General features: G+C 35.8%; 1 protein-coding gene across 2 annotated transcripts in view; it reads right to left on the bottom strand.

The window, feature by feature from the left end:
- LOC150096408 (tRNA (uracil-5-)-methyltransferase homolog B-like) overlaps positions 1-12,561 on the bottom strand; it is a 137,846-nt gene that overhangs the window by 44,678 nt on the left and 80,607 nt on the right. For both annotated transcript variants that reach the window (XM_090409196.1, XM_090409195.1), the window contains exon 9: positions 574-782. In XM_090409196.1, coding sequence (XP_090265322.1) covers positions 574-782 — 209 coding nt within the window. The remainder of the gene's footprint in view (positions 1-573; positions 783-12,561) is intronic.

Here is a 12,561-nt window from a genome sequence, read left to right as displayed (position 1 = left end):
ACATTTATACTATGTAAGCAAATACCAACAAACATAATTATCATGTCATGGAATGTCACAATACAGGAAACAGAGCTTATGGGTGCAAATGAAGTACTTCAGAGAAAGCAGAGAATCAAGTTCAAAAGCCTACTAAAAACTTTTGGGGAAAAAAATGTCGTATCTACCCTGACTGAATCAATACTCTTGAGAATATTTATTTCTGAAAACCAGTTAGGCAAGAAACATTATCAAATTGACTATACTGAATCTTGAATTATGTAACAATTACATATAGGCTCCTGTGAGATCTATAGAAGGATCTGCTGTATTAAGTGAATACAAAGTATTCACATATATAGCAGCATATGTATCAATTTAATCCAAGAGAGGAGAAAGAAAGTGTTATTAAAAGATAATGAATTTCATCTTGCATCACTAGCACTATATTCTCTAAATTAAGAGTATACTTGGAATATACAATAGAGTATATAATAAGAGGAACCCAAAGTTTTAGTAGCAGTGAAATAGTTTTATATATGTATATATCAACACATATGAGGGGATAAAAATAAAAGTAAAAAATGTAATTACCACAACAGATATCCAAAAGAACAGTAGAGTCTGTTATTCTACTCAGCAAACGAACATCATTATAAAGGAATTCAGCTGCTTTGGTGTTTAATGGAAAAATAGTTTCTGGAGTTATATGAAACTTTACACCACATAACTCTTCAATAATGTACGGTTCCCCAAAAAGTACTTCAAAGGGAGCCTTTTTATGAGAACATCTAAGGTGTGGGCTTGAAAATGATTAAAACAGAAATTTTATTAGTAAAAAAATTTTAATATTTTTTTTTCATGGTAGTATTATTAAGAACATAAAGTAGGATTAGGATACACTTGAATATCTTCTAGTGGATTTACATATGAAGAGTTTTTAATAACAAATAAGGAGGATTAGAAATATTCAAAAAACACTGATTAGAGACTGCAAAAAAGATAAAATGAAAGCAATGACACAATTACTATTTTGGATTTACATATTTATATTTAATTATTTATTATATTTATTAATTATTTATTTATTTATTTTTAACTTTCTGCTAAAACAAACTGCAATTACTATATTCTAGTCTCACAGATTTTTTATTGATTTATTTTTATTTTTTAAAAGTTTCTATGGAATGTACTTGGGGATTCTTGATTGCTAACAGATTAATTTGGAGGAAAACTGTTGATCACATGTTAGTAACTATGTAACTTTTTCATCAATTACAATCATAATATCCTGTACAACCCCTGAGGGTGAATATCAGAAATCTGATGATAATGATGACTGGCGATGTATATAGTGAGGGGAGGAATTCTGAAAATATTAAAGGAATAATCATGATGTGGGTTTGTGTTCATCTAACTTTAATTTCTGCATTATATTCACACAAAATTTTAATATTTACATATACTTGCTGAATAAGAGTATTTTGGGTGTCTGGAATAAATACTCATCGTCATCATCATCAAATTCCTGCCATGTACCCTCAAGGGATGTACAGGATATGATAGTACTACATGAAAAAAATTACATCATTATTAATTTCCTATCTACAATTTTCCTCCAAATCAGTCTGTTACTTGTCAACACTCCAACATTATCAGATCTTATATTTCTATCGTCTAAAGCACTTTATACTGTATCAATCCACCTATATCCTGGTCTTCCACTGGGTCGTTTTGCTGCGAACCTGGCAGAGAACACTTGTTTTGTTAATCTTTCCTCGCCCATTCTGTTTAAGTGACCATACCACCTGAGATTAGATCTGCTAACGCATTCCTGGATGCTGACAATGTCAAGTTCTTTCCTAATATCCTCATTTTTAATATGATATTGCCACTGATACCATCTGTTCATGCCTATAATCTTTCTCAGGACTCTCATATCTGTGGTCTCTAGTCTTTGGTCAAGTGTTTTACTTCTGACCCAGCTCTCAGATCCATAAGTTAAAACTGGTTTGAACACTGTCTTGTATACAGCTAATTTAGTGTTCCGACTAATTTCTCTCTTATTCCATATGAATTTATTCAATTGACTTCCCACCATACCAGCTTTGCTGATTCTGTTGTCTATTTCCATACTTAATTTACCATCTTCAGTAAAAATCGTGCCTAAATAGCTGAAATGTTTTACTTGTTCCACAGGTTCTCCATTCACAACACAGTTGATATTTTCAATGATTCTGCCTATTTTCATTGTCTTTGTCTTTTTATTGCTGACCTTCATACCATATCTATTACAACAGCTATTAAATTTAGTCAGAGAATCTTGCAGACTTGTAGCAGATTTATTTAGAAGTATAACATCATCCGCATAAAGCAAAGAGCTGACATTAACATCTCCAATTTTGATATCATGTTTAATACCACTTTCCTTCATAATGTAATCCATATAGATAATGAATAACAGAGGGGATAATGTACCGCTGAGAAACATTCGAGCCTAACCACGCGGGGAATTAATGTTAAGAAACGGGAAGCTTAAGGAATTAATGTTGAGTAACAAGAAATAGTGTCACGACTGCAATAGTAGCACTTTCAGATATTTGAGTTCCTTTCTCTGTTTATGTACAAAATATATTAACCTAAATATCCCAAAGGGCGCAGTTAAAATACAAATACTAGGCATACTACGGGGAATAGTAGCTCAGATATTAGTAGAAACTTTGGTGATGTTTTGAAAGTAGAAGTTAGAAGAATATAGACGAAGACAATTTGTAAAACAAACTAACAAAAATCGTAAGATAGGGACGTAACATCCTTCAATTCTAACTGCTAACTTACAACTCAAATAAAGACTAAGTATTGCTTGATATAATGCCCCATTCACACCATATAACTGCAGCGTATTGAATAGCTTCTCTCTTGGCACCTTGTCATATGCCTTTTCCAGATCAACAAAACTTAAATACAGATTTTGTTATATTCCCATGCTTTCTCGACTATTTGTTATAAAGTGAAGATCTGATCCTGACAACCTCTATTTGGCCTGAATCCAGCTTGTTCTTCACCAAGCTTTTCTTCCACAATTATTCTCAACCGTTTCTCAAGTATACTCGCATAGATCTTGCCAGGAACACTCAGTAGGGAAATACCTCTGTAATTCTCACATGCAGTTTTATTTCTCTTTTTATATATGGGTACTATGAGAGCTCTACTCCAATCATTGGGAATTCGTCCCTCTGTCCAAGCTTTCTGAACTGTGCAGTGCAGCCACTGTAAGACTCTTATACACCATACTTCAGCATTTCTGGTCGAATATCATCTACTCCTGCTGCCTTTCCACATTTCAAGTATGGATATGTATTCCTGACTGCATGCCTGGTCAGTGTTTTTTACCACTGTGCTGTCATCACTGCTTGTTTCATTTAGCAGTTTTTCAAAGTAATTACTCCATACTTCGAGGATATCTTTTTCTCCCGTTTTCATGTCACCTTTATCATCTCTAATTCCTTTTACAGCACTCTTTCCTCTATTCTTAAGCTTCTTCAACAACCTCCAGAATATTTTGCCACCTTCTTGATATTTATTTTCTATATTCTTGCCAAAGTCCTCCCATGACTTTTGTTTAGCTAGTTTTACACAGTGTTTAGCATTCTTGCATTTGTCTCTATATTCTCTAAGAGCACAAGCTGACTTATTTGACAGGAACTTTTGGTATGCTTTCTTCTTTTCCTTCACTGCCTCTTTAACCTCCTGTGTCCACCAGGGAGTTCTGATTTTTTTATCCTTACAAACAACCTCACCACATGCCTCTCTGGAAGAATCAATCAATGTTTTCTTCAGAGTTTGCCAATGAATCTCCAAGGTTTGATTCCTGTTTTCAAACTCTTTCATTTTTCCTTCAATAATCTTTGTGTATTTTAGTCTACAGCTCACATCTGAGAGCTGCTCAACTTTTATTCGCTTTAAAACTTTCTTACATGTTATTCTTTTCAATATGAAATTCAATTTTATCCTGCTCAAGACTAAATAGTGATCACTTCCAATTTCAAATCCTCTGTACACTCTGGTGTCCTGCTCAAGGGAGAAAACATCACTATCAACAATAACATAGTCAATGAGACTTTTCTTATTCCTAGTCTCTTCTCTCCATGTGAATTTGTGCACATTTTTATGTTGGAACATGGTGTTAGTAATAACCAGTCCATGTCCTGAGCAGAAATCCAACAGATATTTGCCATTATTATTAGCTTTGCTCTTTTCTCCAAATTTTCCCAAAATATTTTTGTATGTCTCACAATCATTTCCTACTCTGCTAGTTAGATCCCCAACAAGGACCAACTTTTCATTTTTCATTGTGTCAGTTGCTTTTTCTAAAGCCTCAAAAAATTCCACCACTTCTACCTTAGTAGAACCTTCTGTGGGACCATAGGCACAAATAAGTCTCATTGTCAAGTTCCCCATTCTCATATTTGCCCACATTACTCTACTTGAGACTGCCTGCCATTCAAGAAGATTAGCCTCGTATTTTGTGTTGAATACTATGGCTACTCCTTCTTTTCCTTGATTGTCATTGCCTGAATATAACATTTTGTATTTATTGCTCAGAAAGATCTCACCAGTTTTGGTCTTTTTTGTTTCAGTCACCCCTATTATGTCGATCTGGTACTTATCTAATTCCTCAGCTAGCTCCATTTCTTTGCTATTCAGGCTTCTTACGTTGACAGTACCGATCTTTAACTCTGGTGATGTTGAGTTGGGGTTTATTTTCAGATTTGTTCCAGTAGCTGACTTTTCGCTGTTCACCCTGGTTCCCTGACGAAAACAACGGGGGCCTTGTTTAACCGGGCGACGCACCAGCCAGCATGAAATTTTGTCATGTTGTACCATCATTCTATATTTTGGTTTAATCAATTAAGAATACAATTTGGTCGGCTAAATCCCAAATTGCCAGCCCATCCTCGTTCGTTCAGTATCCAAGTAGATACCCAACAGGGTGCACCACGAGAAGGTGAGGATTGGTCATTAGGTCAGAAGCCCTGGTTGGTTCTCTGCATTCCTTTAAAGGCTATGTGGAGGTCTCCTCTCAGTTATACAGCTTTGACCCTTAAGCACCCCCAATACTTTAAGAAATTATTAAAAGATATAAGCAGAGGCTTCAACATTGCAGGGTATAAATGATACCTCTTGAGGATATCAGGTTGTGGTTGCATCAAAACCAGGTGAAAGGCAGGAAACCTGAACCACAATGCCAAACCAAACCCATCAAAGTTGCAATCACAGCAGCCACCTTTAGGAAAGATGCCAATTGAAAACTAAATTCTTTACAGAGTTATATATTCGGTATATAGCTCTCCAGACTTAACTAAAATTCTAGACAAACCTTAGTGCTAATAGCAGTGTATATAGAGGCTAATGACTTCACATCACTTGCCTTAGTATCCCATAATACAATGCATATATCCTCACTGACACGTATAATGCTATGCATTATGAGAAGGGCCACTACCTGGTCTGGGTAGTGGCCCTTCCAAGGCAAGTGACGTGAAGTCATTAGTCTCTACATACAAATAGCACAGTCGTGAAATTACTTCATGTGCAAACACTTGGATAAAGGATGAAACCAAGAATATAATTTCTTGGTATCTTTAATTTATAGCACATTGAATTTAGTTAAGAAATTCTGAAGGCTTGTATAGGAATTATTTAGTATTTATTAACATTTGATTAAAGCAAAGAGCTGAGATTAATATCTCCAGTTTTGATATCAGGTTTAATTTCACTTTCCTTCATAATATGGAGGTAGAATGAATCCTTGTCTTGCACATGATTTTATATCAAACTATCATTCTCTACCTCTTCAATTCTAATTGTTGTCCTTACAACTTAAATCTAGACTGGGTATTGCTTGATGTAATGTCCCGTTTGCACCATGTCCAGTAGACAAATGATATAGCAAATGGTACTATAATAAAAGCAGGTTCTGTTATAATAAACTGCATACCTAAAGTCCCATAAAACAATGCTATTTTTAGCTTAACCCTTCACAGCCACTAGATACTCATCACACCTAAGTGCATAACTCTGTTCACTAATATCGAACTGATAGTCGTTTTCATGCCTGTAATTCCCGTCTTTTCAAATCATTCTGTAAGTACTTCATATCAGTCACTCCTGATATAAAGTATTACCCTGTATGTCTACACATACAGCTGTTTGCTGAATCCTTCCCAATGACAGTAATGTAGAGATTGAATAACAGTGTACTGATCTTTGGGATTCTCCACCAGTCACCTTAAATCTTGAAAACTCACAACCCCTTTTTCATATCTGTCGGTCAGTCATTTTTTTTCCAGCTAATAGTTTATTATCTGACCCCATACCTCAAACTTAGGCAGTAGCTTTCCATGTTGTATTCTGTCTAAAGCTTTAGCAGATGAAATGAAAGGAAATTATACATTGATGAGAGAACACAAAAGTTTGTCAGAAACCAAATATAAAAAACACAACAATATGAGAAGAACAAATGCAAACAATAATGAGAGACATAAGAATGCAGCTTTCTGGTTTCTGCTATATCAGTAAAGTAATAGGAGACATAGCTTTTTGCTTGCTAATCTAGATTGTAGGAATTGGATGATTATTGGAGTACTTTAAGTGTATAGCACTGTCTAGGTGGTAACTATGCACAAACAGATATAGCAAAGAGCATTTGATGAGTTTGACCAGTCCCAAGAATATAAGGTTCTTAGGAATGGCCTGGGAAAGTAGTTTCCATGAGTTTGGAAAAAAAAAAAAAAAGACCATTCTACTATATTTTATTGAATGCTTTGGTAATGATCAGAAAGATCCCCTGGCTGTGTGCTACTTCCAATTTGTACCTATGCTGATGTGCTCCACTACTCTGGGACCTTGTTTTTCAGTGGAGTAGTTCTCTCAGATTCCAAATTGCTCATCAGGGATCACATTTCTTTCTTTCATGACTTTGGCAGTCTTGTTAGTATTACCATATTTAGCTGTTTTTCCTAGGCAGGAGAGCAGGGTGATTGGGCAGTAGTTTAGGGGAAATTGTGCTGCTTTTCCTGGTTTTAGGATTAAGATCATGTCAGCTATTTTTTGTTGGTGGGAATGATTTTGTTTACCTCGGCAAGCAATGTCTGTTGGATAGAATTTTGGTACTGTGCATTTTACCATTCACTGTACCAAGTGTGCATTTTCTTGATAAAGTAAAGTTCAGAAAGTGCTGCCAATTGTAAAATGTGGGTTCTGGGGGTCCTAGAATTGCAATGTTCCTACCACCCAGAACATTCTGGTCCTGGTGGCTACAAAGTCATCGTGGTTCTACTGTTTCTATTTGTAAGTTCTACTGTGTGCTTGGCATTCTTCCTTAAAAATCTTTGACACTCTCCAGAGGAAAGCAATTAGGCTAATAGGTGATCCCTTTCTTATAGATTCAATCTCTATCTCACATATGCAGAGTTTAAGTGATGTGGTCATTGCTCTGCTGAACAGGCAACCATCATTTCTCCACTTTTTGTTGTGCCTGTTAATACAAAAACAGCAACTGCCTAGCATCCCTTTACTGAGCAACTTCAAACACACTGAACCTGCTTCTTGTCTTCCACTTTTATTCTGTCCATCTATATTATCTGGAACAGTCTTTCTTGTGAATTGTGAAGTATTCATAAACATCTGCAGCCTGCAATTCTTCAAAAAAATAAAATAAATAAAATAATAAACTTCTATCTCAGCCCTCGCCTGCACTCTACTCATGGAACAATAGTTTGCCATAAATACCTAGAGGAACATAGAGCCACACCTGGACAAATCAAGTAATATGTTCTTGTTCTTTGTTTAGTAATATTAACTTCATGTTGTTTATAACACTTTCAACTATGTGCCTGAGACAAAAGTCAAAGGATTGCTTTGTTAAAGTGAGGCCACAATAATCTTGAATGAGTTCACATCTTTTACTTAAAAGTGTTATGAGAAAGAAATGTTAGGATCTTTAAAACTAAGTTCATGATTGATTATATGGAATTTTTTACACATATTTTTTTGTACATGTCTATAGTTATATTAAACATCTTGAAAAATTTAACGAAAAAGTTAATTTGTAAAACTACACAGTCATGCTGATCGTCAATGCACTAATCTCCCAAAAAATATGAACCTGAAAGTATCTAACCAATGAAAGGTGAAGATTTGAATGTATGTTAATTTATAAGTTTAAGCCATGACTGACACAAGAATATTGGTTGCGTGTAAGGGGAATATCATTTATTTTATTACAGTTTAAGAGTCTCAATGAACACACTCATCAACTAAATGGCGCAGTCAATAAATAAATAAATAATTTAATCATGGAGTGAGAACGAGACAGTAAGAAAATAAAACATGATTAAGATAATAAAATAAAAGATTATAACAAATGGTGCAGAGACAACTGCAACAAATATAATAGTCCTACTGATAAATGACACTTCTCTTATAGACTCTTCAACCATTTTCTCATTGAAGATCAGTTTTTGCATTGTGTTTCTTCTACAGATATTTCCATGGCCAATGTTCAGTGGAACTTGCATTCAATATACCTCCCATTTCTGTCAGATGTACAGGAACTTGAGTAACAGCTGCTCAACATCCTTTATAGTCAAACTGTGCACTCGACGAACCTGTTACTCTCAGTCATCTTTCATTCCTTTCACCTCAATTCTGTGGAACAGTCTTCTCATTGAAGCATTTCCAAAGGTCTACAATCTCCAACAGTTCAAGAATATCAACAGATTGCTCTACTTCTGACACTACACACACAGAATTTGTTTGCTATAGGCTCTTCTGCATTTCTTGTGTGGGAGAAAAAACATCAAATGCATCCTGAATGGAGAACTGATAGAATAAGTAAAACATTTCATCTATTTACACACAATTTGCAGTGAAGAAGACAAATTAAATCTGGAAATAAAAGCAAAATTAGCAAAGCTGGTATAGTAGGAAGTCAACTGAATAAATTTATATGAAATAAGAGAGGAATCAGTCAAAACATGAAACCAGCTGTATACAAGTGTTCAAACTAATTTTAACTTATGCACCTGAGAGCTGTATTAGAAATAAAACCCTTCAAACCCCACAGATATGAGAGTTCTGAGAAAGATTATGGGGGGGGGGGGCTTCAAACTTATAAGTTTGTATATGCTTCAATTTGTATAGTTTCTTCTGCTCTAAATAGCCATAGAAATCAAATTAGCTCATACCTGTTTTTCTTCATCATCATCATCAAATTCCTGCCATGTACCCTCCTCAAGGGGTGTACAGGATATGATAGTACTACATGAAAAAAATTACATCATTATTGATTTCCTATCTACAATTTTCCTCCAAATCAGTCTGTTACTTGTCAACACTCCAATATTATCAGCTCTTATATTTCTATCGTCTAAAGAACTTTGTACCGTATCAATCCACCTATATCTTGGTCTTCCTCTGGGTCGTTTTCCTGCCAACCTGGCACAGAACACTTGTTTTGCTAATCTTTCCTCGCCCATTCTGTTTAAGTGACCATACCACCTGAGATTAGCTCTGCTAACGCATTCCTGGATGCTGACAATGTCAAGTTCTTTCCTAATATCCTCGATTTTAATATGATACTGCCATTGATGCCACCTGTTCATGCCTATAATCTTTCTCAGGACTCTCATATCTGAAGTCTCTAGTCTTTCGTCAAGTGTTTTACTTCTGACCCAGCTCCCAGATCCATAAGTTAAAACTGGTTTGAACACTGTCTTGTATACAGCTAATTTAGTGTTGCGACTAATTTCTCTCTTATTCCATATGAATTTATTTAATCGACTTCCCACCATACCAGCTTTGCTGATTCTGTTGTCTATTTCTATATTTAATTTACCATCTTCAGTAAAAATCGTGCCTAAATAGCTGAAATGTTTTACTTGTTCCACAGGTTCTCCATTCACAACACAGTTGACATTTTCAATGATTCTGCCTATTTTCATTGTCTTTGTCTTTTTATTGCTGACATTCATACCATATCTATTACAAGAGCTATTCAATTTAGTCAGAGAATCTTGCAGACTTGTAGCGGATTTATTTAGAAGTATAACATCATCCGCATAGAGCAAAGAGCTGACATTAACATTTCCAATTTCGATATCGTGTTTAATACCACTTTCCTTCATAATGCGATCCATATAGATAATGAATAACAGAGGGGATAATGTACATCCTTGTCTCACACCAGATTTAACATTAAACCATCTTCCTGTACTTCCTTCAATTCTAACTGCTGACTTACAACTCAAATAAAGACTAAGTATTGCTTGATATAATGTCCCATTGACACCATATAACTGCAGCGTATTGAATAGCTTCTCTATTGGCACCTTGTCATATGCCTTTTCCAGATCGACAAAACTTAAATACAGATCTTTGTTATATTCCCATGCTTTCTCGACTATTTGTCGTAAAGTGAAGATCTGATCCTGACAGCCTCTATTTGGCCTGAATCCAGCTTGTTCTTCACCAAGCTTTTCTTCCACAATTCTTCTCAACCGTTTCTCAAGTATACTTGCATAGATCTTGCCAGGAACACTCAGTAGGGAAATACCTCTGTAATTCTCACATGCATTTTTATTTCCCTTTTTATATATGGGTACTATGAGAGCTCTACTCCAATCATCGGGAATTCGTCCCTCTGTCCAGGCTTTCTGAACTATGCAGTGCAGCCACTGTAAGACTCTTATACCACCATACTTCAGCATTTCTGGTCGAATATCATCTACTCCTGCTGCCTTTCCACATTTCAAGCCTTTGATGGCTTTTTCTACTTCAAGTATGGATATGTATTCCTGACTGCATGCCTGGTCAGTGTTTTTTACCACTGTGCTGTCATCACTGCTTGTTTCATTTAGCAGTTTTTCAAAGTAATTACTCCATACTTCAAGGATATCTTTTTCTCCCGTTTTCATGTCACCTTTATCATCTCTAATTCCTTTTATAGCACTCTTTCCTCCATTCTTAAGCTTCTTCAACAACCTCCAGAATATTTTGCCACCTTCTTGATATTTATTTTCTATATTCTTGCCAAAGTCCTCCCATGACTTTTGTTTAGCTAGTTTTACACAGTGTTTAGCATTCTTGCATTTGTCTCTATATTCTCTAAGAGCACAAGCTGACTTATTTGACAGGAACTTTTGGTATGCTTTCTTCTTTTCCTTCACTGCCTCTTTAACCTCCTGTGTCCACTAGGGAGTTCTGATTTTTTTATCCTTACAAACAACCTCACCACATGCCTCTCTGGCAGAATCAATCAATGTTTTCTTCAGAGTTTGCCAATGAATCTCCAAGGTTTGATTCCTGTTTTCAAACTCTTTCATTTTTCCTTCAATAATCTTTGTGTATTTTAGTCTACAGCTCACATCTTAGAGCTGCTCAACTTTTATTCGCTTTAAAACTTTCTTACATGTTATTCTTTTCAATATGAAATTCAATTTTATCCTGCTCAAGACTAAATAGTGATCACTTCCAATTTCAAATCCTCTGTACACTCTGGTGTCCTGCACCAGGGAGAAAACATCACTATCAACAATAACATAGTCAATGAGACTTTTCTTATTCCTAGCCTCTTCTCTCCATGTGAATTTGTGCACATTTTTATGTTGGAACATGGTGTTAGTAATAACCAGTCCATGTCCTGAGCAGAAATCCAACAGATATTTGCCATTATTATTAGCTTTGCTCTTTTCTCCAAATTTTCCCAAAATATTTTTGTATGTCTCACAATCATTTCCTACTCTGCTATTTAGATCCCCAACAAGGACCAACTTTTCATTTTTCATTGTGTCAGTTGCTTTTTCTAAAGCATCAAAAAATTCCTCCACTTCTACCTTAGTAGAACCTTCTGTGGGACCATAGGCACAAATAAATCTCATTGTCCAGTTCCCCATTCTCATATTTGCCCACATTACTCTACTTGAGACTGACTGCCATTCTAGAAGATTAGCCTCGTATTTTGTGTTGAATACTATGGCTACTCCTTCTTTTCCCTGATTGTCATTGCCTGAATATAACATTTTGTATTTATTGCTCAGAAAGATCTCACCAGTTTTGGTCTTTTTTGTTTCAGTCACCCCTATTATGTCGATCTGGTACTTATCTAATTCCTCAGCTAGCTCCATTTCTTTGCCATTCAGGCTTCTTACGTTGATAGACCGATCTTTAACTCTGGTGATGTTGAGTTGGGGTTTATTTTCAGATTTGTTCCAGTAGCTGACTTTTCGCTGTTCGCCCTGGTTCCCTGGCCAAAACAACGGGGGCCTTGTTTAACCGGGCGACACCCCAGCTGGCATGAAATTTTGTCATGTTGTACCATCATTCTATATTTTGGTTTAACCAATAAGAATACAATTTGGTCGGCTAAATCCCAAATTGCCAGCCCATCCTCGTCCGTTCAGTATCCAAGTAGATATCCAACAGGGTGCACCACGAGAAGGTGAGGATTGGACATTAGGTCAGAAGCCCTGGTCGGTTCTCCGCATTCCTTTAAAGGCTATGTGGAGGTCTCCTCTCAGT

This window comes from Typopeltis vanoorti, chromosome 19 (genome assembly GCF_054136105.1).
Source record: "Typopeltis vanoorti isolate ZY-2024b chromosome 19, IOZ_Tvanoo_1.0, whole genome shotgun sequence".
Taxonomy (NCBI): domain Eukaryota; kingdom Metazoa; phylum Arthropoda; class Arachnida; order Uropygi; family Thelyphonidae; genus Typopeltis; species Typopeltis vanoorti.
Note: the sequence above shows the minus strand (reverse complement) of the source record. Positions and strands in the feature narration are given on the sequence as shown.